Source organism: Aquarana catesbeiana, unplaced genomic scaffold, assembly GCF_042186555.1.
Source record: "Aquarana catesbeiana isolate 2022-GZ unplaced genomic scaffold, ASM4218655v1 unanchor94, whole genome shotgun sequence".
Classification (NCBI taxonomy): domain Eukaryota; kingdom Metazoa; phylum Chordata; class Amphibia; order Anura; family Ranidae; genus Aquarana; species Aquarana catesbeiana.
Genome location: NW_027362755.1, coordinates 20,399 through 37,618, shown reverse-complemented (window position 1 = coordinate 37,618; position 17,220 = coordinate 20,399). Strand labels below are relative to the sequence as shown.

The 17,220-nt window shown below is 51.4% G+C and overlaps 1 protein-coding gene across 5 annotated transcripts in view; it reads left to right on the top strand.

Annotated features, from left to right (window-relative positions):
• The window catches only part of LOC141124023 (zinc phosphodiesterase ELAC protein 2-like), a 172,884-nt gene that overhangs the window by 144,980 nt on the left and 10,684 nt on the right, over window positions 1-17,220 (top strand). For 2 of the 5 annotated variants that reach the window (XM_073612094.1, XM_073612095.1), the window contains exon 3: window positions 14,582-15,125. In XM_073612094.1, the coding sequence (XP_073468195.1) occupies window positions 14,582-15,125 (544 nt within the window). Of the gene's footprint in view, window positions 1-14,581; window positions 15,126-16,673; window positions 16,829-17,220 lie in introns of all 5 variants that reach the window. The other 3 variants (XR_012240755.1, XM_073612097.1, XM_073612096.1) reach the window with 3 other exon arrangements.

The window sequence follows — 17,220 nt, the reverse complement described above, 5'->3', positions numbered from 1 at the left end:
CCAATGTCCCCACTATAGTCTATGACTGAGCCCAGGAGCTGACACTCCAATGGCCCCACTATATTCTATGACTGAGCCCAGGAGCTGACACTCCAATGGCCCCACTATAGTCTATGACTGGGCCCAGGAGCTGACACTCTAATGTCCCCAGTACAGTCTATGGCTGAGCCTAGGAGCTGACACTCTAATGTCCCCACTATAGTCTATGGCTGAGCCCAGGAGCTGACGCTCCAATGTCCCCACTATAGTCTATGACTGAGCCCAGGAGCTGACACTCCAATATCCCCACTATAGTCTATGGCTGAGCTCAGGAGCTGACACTCTAATGTCCCCACTATAGTCTATGGCTGAGCTCAGGAGCTGACACTCTAATGTCCCCACTATAGTGTATGGCTCAGCCCAGGAGCTGACACTCTAATGTCCCCATTATAGTCTATGACTGGGCCCAGGAACTGACACTCTAATGTCCCCACTATAGTCTATGGCTGAGCTCAGGAGCTGACACTCTAATGTCCCCACTATAGTCTATGGCTGAGCTCAGGAGCTGACACTCCAATGTCCCCACTATAGTCTATGGCTGAGCTCAGGAGCTGACACTCTAATGTCCCCACTATAGTCTATGGCTGAGCTCAGGAGCTGACACTCTAATGTCCCCACTATAGTGTATGGCTCAGCCCAGGAGCTGACACTCTAATGTCCCCACTATAGTCTATGACTGAGCTCAGGAGCTGACACTCCAATGTCCCCACTATAGTCTATGGCTGAGCTCAGGAGCTGACACTCTAATGTCCCCACTATAGTCTATGGCTGAGCTCAGGAGCTGACACTCTAATGTCCCCACTATAGTGTATGGCTCAGCCCAGGAGCTGACACTCTAATGTCCCCACTATAGTCTATGGCTGAGCTCAGGAGCTGACACTCCAATGTCCCCACTATAGTCTATGGCTGAGCTCAGGAGCTGACACTCTAATGTCCCCACTATAGTCTATGACTGAGCCCAGGAGCTGACACTCTTATGTCCCCACTATAGTCTATGACTGAGCCCAGGAGCTGACACTCTAATGTCCCCATTATAGTCTATGACTGGGCCCTGGAGCTGACACTCTAATATCCCCACTATAGTCTATGACTGGGCTCAGGAGCTGACACTCTAATGTCCCCACTATAGTCTATGACTGAGCCCAGGAGCTGACACTCTAATGTCCCCACTATAGTCTATGGCTGAGCCCAGGAGATGACACTCTAATGTCCCCACTATATTATATGACTGAGCCCAGGAGCTGACACTCCAATGTCCCCACTATAGTCTATGACTGGGCCCAGGAGCTGACACTCTAATGTCCCCACTATAGTCTATGACTGAGCCCAGGAGCTGACACTCTAATGTCCCCACTATATTATATGACTGAGCCCAGGAGCTGACACTCTAATGTCCCCACTATAGTCAATGACTGAGCCCAGGAGCTGACACTCTAATATCCCCACTATAGTCTATGACTGAGCCCAGGAGCTGACACTCTAATATCCCCACTATAGTCTATGACTTGGCCTAGGAGCTGACACTCCAATGTCCTCACTATAGTCTATGACTGAGCCCAGGAGCTGACACTCCAATATCCCCACTATAGTCTATGACTGAGCCCAGGAGCTGACACTCCAATGGCCCCACTATAGTCTATGACTGAGCCCAGGAGCTGACACTCCAATGGCCCCACTATAGTCTATGACTGAGCCCAGGAGCTGACACTCTAATGTCCTCACTATTGTCTATGGCTGAGCCCAGGAGCTGACACTCCAATGTCCCCACTATAGTCTATGACTGAGCCCAGGAGCTGACACTCCAATGTCCCCACTATAGTCTATGGCTGAGCTCAGGAGCTGACACTCTAATGTCTCTACTATAGTCTATGACTGGACCCAGGAGCTGACACTCTAATGTCCCCACTATAGTCTATGGCTGAGCCCAGGAGCTGACACTCTAATGTCCCCACTATAGTCTATGACTGAGCCCAGGAGCTGACACTCCAATGTCCCCACTATAGTCTATGACTGAACCCGGGAGCTGACACTCTAATGTCCCCATTATAGTCTATGACTGAGCCCAGGAGCTGACACTCTAATGTCCCCACTATAGTCTATGACTGAGCCCGGAAGCTGACACTCCAATGTCCCCATTATAGTCTATGGCTGAGCCCAGGAGCTGACACTCTAATATCCCCACTATAGTCTATGACTGAGCCCAGGAGCTGACACTCTAATGTCCCCAGTACAGTCTATGACTGAGCCCAGGAGCTGACACTCTAATGTCCCCACTATAGTCTATAACTGTGCCCAGGAGCTGACACTCTAATGTCCCCACTATAGTCTATGACTGAGCCCAGGAGCTGACACTCTAATGTCCCCAGTACAGTCTATGACTGAGCCCAGGAGCTGACACTCTAATGTCCCCACTATAGTCTATGACTGGGCCCAGGAGCTGACACTCTAATGTCCCCACTATAGTCTATAACTGAGCCCAGGAGCTGACACTCTAATGTCCCTACTATAGTCTATGACTGGGCCCAGGAGGTGACACTCTAATGTCCCCACTATAGTCTATGACTGGGCCCAGGAGGTGACACTCTAATGTCCCCACTATAGTCTATGACTGGGCCCAGGAGGTGACACTCTAATGTCCCCACTATAGTCTATAACTGAGCCCAGGAGCTGACACTCTAATGTCCCTACTATAGTCTATGACTGAGCCTAAGAGCTGACACTCTAATGTCCCTACTATAGTCTATGACTGAGCCTAAGAGCTGACACTCTAATGTCCCCACTATAGTCTATGACTGAGCCCAGGAGCTGACACTCTAATGTCCCCACTATAGTATATGACTGAGCCCAGGAGCTGACACTCTAATGTCCCCACAATAGTCTATGACTGAGCCCAGGAGCTGACACTCTAATGTCCCCACTATAGTCTATGACTGAGCCCAGGAGCTCACACTCCAATGTCCCCACTATAGTCTAAGGCTGAGCCCAGGAGCTCACACTCCAATGTCCCCACTATAGTCTATGGCTGAGCTCAGGAGCTGACACTCTAATGTCCCCACTATAGTCTATGGCTGAGCCCAGGAGCTGACACTCTAATGTCCCCACTATAGTCTATGACTGAGCCCAGGAGCTGACACTCTAATGTCCCCACTATAGTCTAAGGCTGAGCCCAGGAGCTCACACTCCAATGTCCCCACTATAGTCTATGGCTGAGCTCAGGAGCTGACACTCTAATGTCCCCACTATAGTCTATGGCTGAGCCCAGGAGCTGACACTCTAATGTCCCCACTATAGTCTATGACTGAGCCCAGGAGCTAACACTCTAATGTCCCCAGTACAGTCTATGGCTGAGCCCAGGAGCGGAGCCGACACTCTAATGTCCCCATTATAGTCTATGACTGAGCCCAGTAGCTGACACTCTAATTTCCCCACTATAGTCTATGACTGGGCCCAGGGGCTGACACTCCAATGTCCCTACTATAGTCTATGGCTGAGCCCAGGAGCTAACACTCCAATGTCCCCAGTATAGTCTTTGGCTGAGCCCAGGAGCTGACACTCTAATTTACCCACTATAGTCTATGACTGAGCCCGGGAGCTGACACTCTAATGTCCCCACTATAGTCTATGACTGAGCCCAGGAGCTGACACTCTAATGTCTCCACTATAGTCTATGACTGAGCCCAGGAGCTGACACTCTAATGTCCCCAGTACAGTCTATGGCTGAGCCCAGGAGCTGACACTCTAATGTTACCACTATAGTATATGACTGAGCCCAGGAGCTGACACTCTAATGTCCCCACTATAGTCTATGACTGAGCCCAGGAGCTGACACTCTAATGTCCCCACTATAGTCTATGGCTGAGCCCAGGAGCTGACACTCTAATGTCCCCATTATAGTCTATGACTGGGCCCAGGAGCTGACCCTCCAATGTCCCCACTATAGTCTATGACTGAGCCCAGGAGCTGACACTCTAATGTCCCCATTATAGTCTATGGCTGAGCTCAGGAGCTGACACTCTAATGTCCCCACTATAGTCTATGACTGGGCCCAGGAGCTGACACTCCAATGTCCCCAGTACAGTCTATGGCTGAGCCTAGGAGCTGACACTCTAATGTCCCCACTATAGTCTATGGCTGAGCTCAGGAGCTGACACTCTAATGTCCCCACTATAGTCTATGACTGAGCCCAGGAGCTGACACTCTAATGTCCCCACTATAGTCTATGACTGAGCCCAGGAGCTGACACTCTAATGTCCCCACTATAGTCTATGACTGAGCCCAGGAGCTCACACTCCAATGTCCCCACTATAGTCTAAGGCTGAGCCCAGGAGCTCACACTCCAATGTCCCCACTATAGTCTATGGCTGAGCTCAGGAGCTGACACTCTAATGTCCCCACTATAGTCTATGGCTGAGCCCAGGAGCTGACACTCTAATGTCCCCACTATAGTCTATGACTGAGCCCAGGAGCTGACACTCTAATGTCCCCACTATAGTCTAAGGCTGAGCCCAGGAGCTCACACTCCAATGTCCCCACTATAGTCTATGGCTGAGCTCAGGAGCTGACACTCTAATGTCCCCACTATAGTCTATGGCTGAGCCCAGGAGCTGACACTCTAATGTCCCCACTATAGTCTATGACTGAGCCCAGGAGCTAACACTCTAATGTCCCCAGTACAGTCTATGGCTGAGCCCAGGAGCGGAGCCGACACTCTAATGTCCCCATTATAGTCTATGGCTGAGCCCAGGAGCTGACACTCTAATGTCCCCACTATAGTCTATGACTGAGCCCAGTAGCTGACACTCTAATTTCCCCACTATAGTCTATGACTGGGCCCAGGGGCTGACACTCCAATGTCCCTACTATAGTCTATGGCTGAGCCCAGGAGCTAACACTCCAATGTCCCCAGTATAGTCTTTGGCTGAGCCCAGGAGCTGACACTCTAATGTACCCACTATAGTCTATGACTGAGCCCGGGAGCTGACACTCTAATGTCCCCACTATAGTCTATGACTGAGCCCAGGAGCTGACACTCTAATGTCTCCACTATAGTCTATGACTGAGCCCAGGAGCTGACACTCTAATGTCCCCAGTACAGTCTATGGCTGAGCCCAGGAGCTGACACTCTAATGTTACCACTATAGTATATGACTGAGCCCAGGAGCTGACACTCTAATGTCCCCACTATAGTCTATGACTGAGCCCAGGAGCTGACACTCTAATGTCCCCACTATAGTCTATGGCTGAGCCCAGGAGCTGACCCTCCAATGTCCCCACTATAGTCTATGACTGAGCCCAGGAGCTGACACTCTAATGTCCCCATTATAGTCTATGACTGGGCCCAGGAGCTGACCCTCCAATGTCCCCACTATAGTCTATGACTGAGCCCAGGAGCTGACACTCTAATGTCCCCATTATAGTCTATGGCTGAGCTCAGGAGCTGACACTCTAATGTCCCCACTATAGTCTATGACTGGGCCCAGGAGCTGACACTCTAATGTCCCCACTATAGTCTATGGCTGAGCTCAGGAGCTGACACTCTAATGTCCCCACTATAGTCTATGACTGGGCCCAGGAGCTGACACTTCCCCACTATAGTCTATGACTGAGCCCAGGAGCTGACACTCCACTTTCCCCACTATAGTCTATGACTGAGCCCAGGAGCTGACACTCCAATGTCCCCACTATAGTCTATGACTGAGCCCAGGAGCTGACACTCCAATGTCCCCACTATAGTCTATGGCTGAGCCCAGGAGCTGACACTCTAATGTCCCCAGTACAGTATATGGCTGAGCCCAGGAGCTGACACTCTAATGTCCCCACTATAGTCTATGGCTGAGCCCAGGAGCTGACACTCCAATTTCCCCACTATAGTCTATGACTGAGCCCAGGAGCTGACACTCCAATGTCCCCAGTACAGTCTATGACTGGACCCAGCAGCTGACACTCTAATATCCCCACTATAGTCTACGGCTGAGCCCAGGAGCTGACACTCCAATGTCCCCACTATAGTCTATGACTGAGCCCAGGAGCTGACACTCCAATGTCCCCACTATAGTGTATGACTGAGCCCAGGAGCTGACACTCCAATGTCCCCACTATAGTCTATGGCTGAGCCCAGGAGCTGACACTCTAATGTCCCCACTATAGTCTATGGCTGAGCCCAGGAGCTGACACTCCAATTTCCCCACTATAGTCTATGACTGAGCCCAGGAGCTGACACTCCAATGTCCCCAGTACAGTCTATGACTGGACCCAGCAGCTGACACTCTAATGTCCCCAGTATAGTCTATGGCTGAGCCCAGGAGCTGACACTCCAATGTCCCCACTATAGTCTATGGCTGAGCTCAGGAGCTGACACTCTAATGTCCCCACTATAGTCTATGGCTGAGCTCAGGAGCTGACACTCTAATGTCCCCACTATAGTGTATGGCTGAGCCCAGGAGCTGACACTCTAATGTCCCCTCTATAGTCTATGGCTGAGCCCAGGAGCTGACACTCCAATGTCCCCATTATAGTCTATGACTGAGCCCAGAAGCTGACACTCTAATGTCCCCTCTATAGTCTATGGCTGAGCCCAGGAGCTGACACTCCAATGTCCCCACTATAGTCTATGACTGAGCCCAGGAGCTGACACTCCAATGGCCCCACTATAGTCTATGACTGGGCTCAGGAGCTGACACTCCAATGGCCCCGCTATAGTCTATGACTGGGCCCAGGAGCTGACACTCCAATTTCCCCACTATAGTCTATGACTGAGCCCAGGAGCTGACACTCTAATGTCCCCACTATAGTCTATGGCTGAGCCCAGGAGCTGACACTCCAATTTCCCCACTATAGTCTATGACTGAGCCCAGGAGCTGACACTCTAATGTCCCCACTATAGTCTATGACTGAGCCCAGGAGCTGACACTCCAATGTCCCCATTATAGTCTATGATTGAGCCCAGGAGCTGACACTCTAATGTCCCCACTATAGTCTATGACTGAGCCCGGGAGCTGACACTCTAATGTCCCCACTATAGTCTATGACTGAGCCCGGGAGCTGACACTCCAATGGCCCCGCTATAGTCTATGACTGGGCCCAGGAGCTGACACTCTAATGTCCCCACTATAGTCTATGACTGAGCCCGGGAGCTGACACTCCAATGTCCCCTCTATAGTCTATGGCTGAGCCCAGGAGCTGACACTCTAATGTCCCCACTATAGTCTATGACTGAGCCCGGGAGCTGACACTCTAATGTCCCCACTATAGTCTATGACTGAGCCCGGGAGCTGACACTCCAATGTCCCCACTATAGTCTATGACTGAGCCCAGGAGCTGACACTCTAATGTCCCCACTATAGTCTATGACTGGGCCCAGGAGCTGACACTCCAATGTCCCCACTATAGTCTATGACTGAGCCCAGGAGCTGACACTCTAATGTCCCCACTATAGTCTATGACTGGGCCCAGGAGCTGACACTCCAATGTCCCCTCTATAGTCTATGACTGAGCCCAGGAGCTGACACTCCAATGTCCCCTCTATAGTCTATGACTGAGCCCAGGAGCTGACACTCTAATGTCCCCACTATAGTCTTTGGCTGAGCCCAGGAGCTGACACTCTAATGTTCCCACTGTAGTCTATGACTGGGCCCAGGAGCTGACACTCCAATGTCCCCTCTATAGTCTATGACTGAGCCCAGGAGCTGACACTCTAATGTCCCCACTATAGTCTTTGGCTGAGCCCAGGAGCTGACACTCTAATGTCCCCACTATAGTCTATGACTGGGCCCAGGAGCTGACACTCCAATGTCCCCTCTATAGTCTATGACTGAGCCCAGGAGCTGACACTCTAATGTCCCCACTATAGTCTTTGGCTGAGCCCAGGAGCTGACACTCTAATGTTCCCACTGTAGTCTATGACTGGGCCCAGGAGCTGACACTCTAATGTCCCCACTATAGTCTATGACTGAGCCCGGGAGCTGACACTCTAATGTCCCCACTATAGTCTATGACTGAGCCCAGGAGCTGACACTCCAATGGACCCACTATAGTCTATGACTGAGCCCAGGAGCTGACACTCTAATGTCCCCACTATAGTCTATGACTGAGCCCAGGAGCTGACACTCCAATGGACCCACTATAGTCTATGACTGAGCCCAGGAGCTGACACTCTAATGTCCCCACTATAGTCTATGACTGAGCCCAGGAGCTGACACTCTAATGTCCCCAGTACAGTCTATGGCTGAGCCCAGGAGCTGACACTCTAATGTTACCACTATAGTATATGACTGAGCCCAGGAGCTGACACTCTAATGGCCCCACTATAGTCTATGACTGAGCCCAGGAGCTGACACTCTAATGTCCCCAGTACAGTCTATGGCTGAGCCCAGGAGCTGACACTCTAATGTCCTCACTATTGTCTATGGCTGAGCCCAGGAGCTGACACTCCAATGTCCCCAGTATAGTCTATGACTGGGCCCAGGAGGTGACACTCCAATGTCCCCACTATAGTCTATGGCTGAGCTCAGGAGCTGACACTCTAATGTCCCCACTATAGTCTATGGCTGACCTCAGGAGCTGACACTCTAATGTCCCCACTATAGTCTATGACTGGGCCCAGGAGCTGACACTTCCCCACTATAGTCTATGACTGAGCCCAGGAGCTGACACTCTAATGTCCCCACTATAGTCTATGGCTGAGCCCAGGAGCTGACACTCCAATGTCCCCACTATAGTCTATGGCTGAGCCCAGGAGCTGACACTCTAATGTCCCCAGTACAGTCTATGTCTGAGCCCAGGAGCTGACACTCTAATGTCCCCACTATAGTCTATGGCTGAGCTCAGGAGCTGACACTCTAATGTCCCCACTATAGTCTATGGCTGAGCCCAGCAGCTGACACTCTAGTATCCCCACTATAGTCTATGGCTGAGCCCAGGAGCTGACACTCTAATGTCCCCACTATAGTCTATGGCTGAGCTCAGGAGCTGACACTCTAATGTCCCCACTATAGTCTATGGCTGAGCCCAGGAGCTGACACTCTAATGTCCCCACTATAGTCTATGACTGGGCCCAGGAGCTGACACTCCAATGTCCCCTCTATAGTCTATGGCTGAGCCCAGGAGCTGACACTCCAATGTCCCCACTATAGTCTATGACTGGGCCCAGGAGCTGACACTCTAGTCTATGACTGGGCCCAGGAGCTGACACTCTAATGTCCCCACTATAGTCTATGGCTGAGCCCAGGAGCTGACACTCTAATGTCCCCACTATAGTCTATGGCTGAGCCCAGGAGCTGACACTCCAATGTCCCCACTATAGTCTATGGCTGAGCCCAGGAGCTGACACTCCAATTTCCCCACTATAGTCTATGGCTGAGCCCAGGAGCTGACACTCCAATTTCCCCACTATAGTCTATGACTGAGCCCAGGAGCTGACACTCCAATGTCCCCAGTACAGTCTATGGCTGAGCCCAGGAACTGACACTCTAATGTCCCCACTATAGTCTATGGCTGAGCCCAGGAGCTGACACTCCAATTTCCCCACTATAGTCTATGACTGGGCCCAGGAGCTGACACTCCAATGTCCCCTCTATAGTCTATGGCTGAGCCCAGGAGCTGACACTCCAATGTCCCCACTATAGTCTATGGCTGAGCCCAGGAGCTGACACTCCAATTTCCCCACTATAGTCTATGGCTGAGCCCAGGAGCTGACACTCCAATTTCCCCACTATAGTCTATGACTGAGCCCAGGAGCTGACACTCCAATGTCCCCAGTACAGTCTATGGCTGAGCCCAGGAGCTGACACTCTAATGTCCCCACTATAGTCTATGGCTGAGCCCAGGAGCTGACACTCCAATTTCCCCACTATAGTCTATGGCTGAGCCCAGGAGCTGACACTCTAATGTCCCCACTATAGTCTATGACTGAGCCCAGGAGCTGACACTCTAATGTCCCCACTATAGTCTATGACTAGGCCCAGGAGCTGACACTCTAATGTCCCCACTATAGTCTATGACTAGGCCCAGGAGCTGACACTCCAATGTCCCCATTATAGTCTATGACTGGGCCCAGGAGCTGACACTCTAATGTCCCCACTATAGTCTATGACTGGGCCCAGGAGCTGACACTCTATTCTATGACTGGGCCCAGGAACTGACACTCTAATGTCCCCAGTACAGTCTATGACTGAGCCCAGGAGCTGACACTCTAATGTCCCCACTATAGTCTATGGTTGAGCCCAGGAGCTGACACTCCAATGTCCCCATTATAGTCTATGACTGAGCCCAGGAGCTGACACTCCAATGTCCCCATTATAGTCTATGACTTGGCCCAGGAGCTGACACTCCAATGTCCCCATTATAGTCTATGACTGGGCCCAGGAGCTGACACTCTAATGTCCCCACTATAGTCTATGGCTGAGCCCAGGAGCTGACACTCCAATGTCCCCATTATAGTCTATGACTTGGCCCAGGAGCTGACACTCTAATGTCCCCACTATAGTCTATGGCTGAGCCCAGGTGCTGACACTCTAATGTCCCCACTATAGTCTATGACTGAGCCCAGGAGCTGACACTCTAATGTCCCCACTATAGTCTTTGGCTGAGCCCAGGAGCTGACACTCCAATGTCCCCACTATAGTCTATGGCTGAGTCCAGGAGCTGACACTCTAATGTCCCCAGTACAGTCTATGGCTGAGCCCAGGAGCTGACACTCCAATGTCCCCACTATAGTCTATGGCTGAGTCCAGGAGCTGACACTCTAATGTCCCCAGTACAGTCTATGGCTGAGCCCAGGTGCTGACACTCTAATGTCCCCACTATAGTCTATGACTGAGCCCAGGAGCTGACACTCCAATGTCCCCACTATAGTCTATGGCTGAGCCCAGGTGCTGACACTCTAATGTCCCCACTATAGTTTATGACTGGGCCCAGGAGCTGACACTCTAATGTCCCCACTATAGTGCATGACTGAACCCAGGAGCTGACACTCTAATGTCCCCACTATAGTCTATGACTGGGCCCAGGAGCTGACACTCTAATGTCCCCACTATAGGCTATGACTGAGCCCAGGAGCTGACACTCTAATGTCCCCACTATAGTCTATGACTGAGCTCAGGAGCTGACACTCTAATGTCCCCACTATAGTCTATGACTGAGCTCAGGAGCTGACACTCTAATGTCCCCACTATAGTCTATGACTGGGCCCAGGAGCTGACACTCCAATGGCCCCACTATAGTCTATGACTGAGCCCAGGAGCTGACACTCTAATGTCCCCACTATAGTCTATGACTGGGCCCAGGAGCTGACACTCTAATGTCCCACTATAGTCTATGGCTGAGCCCAGGAGCTGACACTCTAATGTCCCCACTATAGTCTATGACTGAGCCTAGGAGCTGACACTCCAATGTCCCCACTATAGTCTATGACTGGGCCCAGAAGCTGACACTCTAATGTCCCACTATAGTCTATGACTGGGCCCAGGAGCTGACACTCTAATGTCCCACTATAGTCTATGACTGAGCCTAGGAGCTGACACTCCAATGTCCCCACTATAGTATATGACTGGGCCCAGGAGCTGACACTCCAATGGCCCCACTATAGTCTATGACTGAGCCCAGGAGCTGACACTCTAATGTCCCCACTATAGTCTATGACTGGGCCCAGGAGCTGACACTCTAATGTCCCACTATAGTCTATGGCTGAGCCCAGGAGCTGACACTCTAATGTCCCCACTATAGTCTATGACTGAGCCTAGGAGCTGACACTCCAATGTCCCCACTATAGTCTATGACTGGGCCCAGAAGCTGACACTCTAATGTCCCACTATAGTCTATGACTGGGCCCAGGAGCTGACACTCTAATGTCCCACTATAGTCTATGACTGAGCCTAGGAGCTGACACTCCAATGTCCCCACTATAGTCTATGGCTGAGCCCAGGAGCTGACACTCTAATGTCCCCACTATAGTATATGACTGAGCCCAGGAGCTGACACTCTAATGTCCCCAGTACAGTTTATGGCTGAGCCCAGGAGCTGACACTCTAATGTCCCCAGTACAGTCTATGGCTGAGCCCAGGAGCTGACACTCTAATGTCCCCACTATAGTCTATGACTGAGCCCAGGAGCTGACACTCTAATGTCCCCATTATAGTCTATGACTGGGCCCAGGAGCTGACATTCTAATGTCCCCACTATAGTCTATGACTGGGCCCAGGAGCTGACACTCCAATGTCCCCATTATAGTCTATGACTGGGCCCAGGAGCTGACATTCTAATGTCCCCACTATAGTCTATGACTGGGCCCAGGAGCTGACACTCCAATGTCCCCACTATAGTCTATGACTGGGCCCAGGAGCTGACACTCTAATGTCCCCACTATAGTCTTTGGCTGAGCCCAGGAGCTGACACTCTAATGTTCCCACTATAGTCTGTGACTGGGCCCAGGAGCTGACACTCTAGTCTATGACTGGGCCGAGGAGCTGACACTCCAATGTCCCCACTATAGTCTATGACTGGGCCCAGGAGCTGACACTCTAATGTCCCCACTATAGTCTTTGGCTGAGCCCAGGAGCTGACACTCTAATGTTCCCACTATAGTCTGTGACTGGGCCCAGGAGCTGACACTCTAGTCTATGACTGGGCCGAGGAGCTGACACTCTAATGTCCCCACTATAGTCTTTGGCTGAGCCCAGGAGCTGACACTCCAATGTCCCCACTATAGTCTATGACTGGGCCCAGGAGCTGACACTCCAATGTCCCCACTATAGTCTATGACTGAGCCCAGGAGCTGACACTCCAATGTCCCCTCTATAGTCTATGACTGAGCCCAGAAGCTGACACTCTAATGTCCCCACTATAGTCTATGACTGAGCCCAGGAGCTGACACTCTAATGTCCCCACTATAGTCTATGACTGAGCCCAGGAGCTGACACTCTAATGTCCCCACTATAGTCTATGGCTGAGCCCATTAGCTGACACTCTAATGTCCCCACTATAGTCTATGACTGAGCCCAGGAGCTGACACTCTAATGTCCCCACTATAGTCTATGGCTGAGCTCAGGAGCTGACACTCTAATGTCCCCACTATAGTCTATGGCTGAGCCCAGGAGCTGACACTCTAATGTCCCCACTATAGTCTATGACTGGGCCCAGGAGCTGACACTCTAATGTCCCCACTATAGTCTATGACTGGGCCCAGGAGCTGACACTCCAATGTCCCCTCTATAGTCTATGGCTGAGCCCAGGAGCTGACACTCTAATGTCCCCACTATAGTCTATGACTGGGCCCAACGGCTGACACTCCAATATCCCTACTATAGTCTATGACTGAGCCCAGGAGCTGACACTCTAATGTTCCCACTATAGTCTATGACTGGGCCCAGGAGCTGACACTCCAATGCCCCCACTATAGTCTATGACTGAGCCCAGGAGCTGACACTCCAATGCCCCCACTATAGTCTATGACTGAGCCCAGGAGCTGACACTCCAATGTCCCCACTATAGTCTATGACTGAGCCCAGGAGCTGACACTCCAATGTCCCCATTATAGTCTATGACTGAGCCCAGGAGCTGACTCTCTAATGTCCCCATTATAGTCTATGACTGAGCCCAGGAGCTGACACTCCAATGTCCCCATTATAGTCTATGACTGAGCCCAGGAGCTGACACTCCAATGTCCCCACTATACTCTATGACTGAGCCCAGGAGCTGACACTCTAATGTCCTCACTATAGTCTATGACTGGGCCCAGGAGCTGACACTCTAATGTCCTCACTATAGTCTATGACTGAGCCCAGGAGCTGACACTCCAATGTCCCCACTATAGTCTATGGCTGAGCTCAGGAGCTGACACTCTAATATCCCCACTATAGTCTATGGCTGAGCCCAGGAGCTGACACTCTAATGTCCCTTCTATAGTCTATGACTGAGCCCAGGAGCTGACACTCTAATGTCCCTTCTATAGTCTATGACTGAGCCCAGGAGCTGACACTCTAATGTCCCCACTATAGTCTATGGCTGAGCCCAGGAGCTGACACTCCAATGTCCCCACTATAGTCTATGACTGGGCCCAGTAGCTGACACTCTAATGTCCCCACTATAGTCTTTGACTGAGCCCAGGAGCTGACACTCTAATGTCCCCAGTACAGTCTATGGCTGAGCCCAGGAGCTGACACTCCAATGTCCCCACTATAGTCTATGGCTGAGCCCAGGAGCTGACACTCCAATGTCCCCACTATAGTCTATGACTGAGCCCAGGAGCTGACATTCTAATGTCCCCACTATAGTCTATGACTGAGCCTGGGAGCTGACACTCCAATGTCCCCACTATAGTCTATGACTGAGCCCAGGAGCTGACATTCTAATGTCCCCACTATAGTCTATGACTGAGCCTGGGAGCTGACACTCTAATGTCCCCACTATAGTCTATGGCTAAGCCCAGGAGCTGACACTCTAATGTCCCCAGTGCAGTCTATGACTGAGCCCAGGAGCTGACACTCTAATGTCCCCAGTGCGGTCTATGACTGAGCCTCTAATCTTTATCTGTTTTAATCTTTGCCAGGAGATGCGGAGTTGTTGGAGTTGTCGGAGTGTGGGGAGTTGTCGGAGTTGTCGGAGTTGTCGGAGGTGGGGAGTGGCGCTCCAGTGAGATTTCGGCAGACCTTCGGAGAAAGGTGGTTGAAGTCTATCAGTCTGGACAGGGTTACACCACCATCTCCAAGGCCCTGGACCTCAATGGGACTACGGTCAGAGCCATTCTCACCAAGTGGAAGAAGTTTGGAACGGTGGTGAATCTACCTAGGAGTGGTCGTCCTGCGAAAATCTCCCCCCAGGCCAGAAGGATCATCATCAGTGAAGTCAAGAAGAAGCCTTCTGCCTGGTCCCGGGAACTTCAGGCCTCTCTGGCCTCGGCTCAGGTGAATGTTCAGGACTCAACCATTAGAAAGACTCTGTGCAAAAACGGGAGAGTGGTGAGCCGGAAACCTCTCTTCCCTAAAAGGAACATGGCGGCTTGTCAGGAGTGCAGCGGAAATCTCCAGAATATCTCATCTCTGGAAGGGCGTTCTGTGCCACCAAGAATCAAAAGTCCACTGTGTTCAGAAAAGGTATATGATGTTCCAGAGTTCCTGTGGGACTAATACTGTTCTATGGAATCAGAATAAAGAATCCACTCACCACCAGTGTACGGAGGTACTACCATGACCACCAGTGTACGGAGGTACTACCATGACCACCAGTGTACGGAGGTACTACCATGACCACCAGTGTACGGAGGTACTACCATGACCACCAGTGTACGGAGGTACTACCATGACCACCAGTGTACGGAGGTACTACCATGACCACCAGTGTACGGAGGTACTACCATGACCACCAGTGTACGGAGGTACTACCATGACCACCAGTGTACGGAGATACTACCATGACCACCAGTGTACGGAGATACTACCATGACCACCAGTGTAAAAAGGGAACTGCCATGGCCACCAGTGTAAGGAGGTACTACCATGACCACCAGTGTACGGAGGTACTACCATGACCACCAGTGTACGGAGGTACTACCATGACCACCAGTGTACGCAGATACTACCATGACCACCGGTGTACGGAGATACTACCATGACCACCAGTGTAAAAAGGGAACTGCCATGGCCACCAGTGTAAGGAGGTACTACCATGACCACCAGTGTACGGAGGTACTACCATGACCACCAGTGTACGGAGGTACTACCATGACCACCAGTGTACGGAGATACTACCATGACCACCAGTGTACGGAGATACTACCATGACCACCAGTGTACGGAGGTACTACCATGACCACCAGTGTACGGAGGTACTACCATGACCACCAGTGTACGGAGGTACTACCATGACCACCAGTGTACGGAGATACTACCATGACCACCAGTGTACGGAGGTACTACCATGACCACCAGTGTACGGAGATACTACCATGACCACCAGTGTAAAAAGGGAACTGCCATGGCCACCAGTGTAAGGAGGTACTACCATGACCACCAGTGTACGGAGATACTACCATGACCACCAGTGTACGGAGATACTACCATGACCACCAGTGTAAAAAGGGAACTGCCATGGCCACCAGTGTACGGAGGTACTACCATGACCACCAGTGTACGGAGGTACTACCATGACCACCAGTGTACGGAGATACTACCATGACCACCAGTGTACGGAGGTACTACCATGACCACCAGTGTAAAAAGGGAACTGCCATGGCCACCAGTGTAAGGAGGGGGTGTGTCTCTGGGGTGTATTTTTGGGGGTGTGTCACTTGGGTGTATCCCTGGGGGTGTGTCACTGGGGTGTATCCCTGAGTTGTGTCTCTGGGGGTGTGTCTCGGAGGTGTGTGTCTCGGGGGGGTGTGTCTCTGGGGGGGTGTCTCTGGGGGGGTGTCTCTGGGGGGGTGTCTCTGGGGGGTGTCTCTGGGGGGTGTGTCTCGGAGGTGTGTCTCTGGGGGGGTGTCTCTGGGGGTGTGTCTCGGGGGTGTGTCTCTGGGACATTGACACACCTGGAAATGGTTTCACATCCATATAAAATGTATATTTATTATGAATAATAATGATATATAGGGAATAATATTGATTTCCTTCCTGATGTGGTTTTGTATTTCCGCCCCTTTCATGCAGTGTCTCCGCCCCCCAGAAGGTGAAGGACTTCCTCTCCTGGAGGTTCAGCTCTCTGATTCTGCAGATTTGTGATCACCAGAAGCAGATGGAATCCATTGTGTACTTTTTTGGTCAGTGTCACCTGAGGCTGTCTGATTCATCATGGAGCCTGACAGGTATGGATGGGGGGGATACCAGGGGACATCGCTGAATCTCGGGGTTAATAGTACGTCCGCTGACACCAATGCTGGGATTAATAGTGCGTCCGCTGACACCAATGCTGGGGGTTAATAGAGCGTCCGCTGACACCAATGCCGGGATTAATAGTGCGTCCGCTGACACCAATGCTGGGGGTTAATAGTGCGTCCGCTGACACCAATGCTGGGGGTTAATAGTGTGTCCGCTGACACCAATGCTGGGGGTTAATAGTGCGTCCGCTGACACCAATGCTGGGGGTTAATAGTGTGTCCGCTGACACCAATGCTGGGGGTTAATAGTGCGTCCGCTGACACCAATGCTGGGGGTTAATAGTGCGTCCGCTGACACCAATGTTGGGGGTTAATAGTGC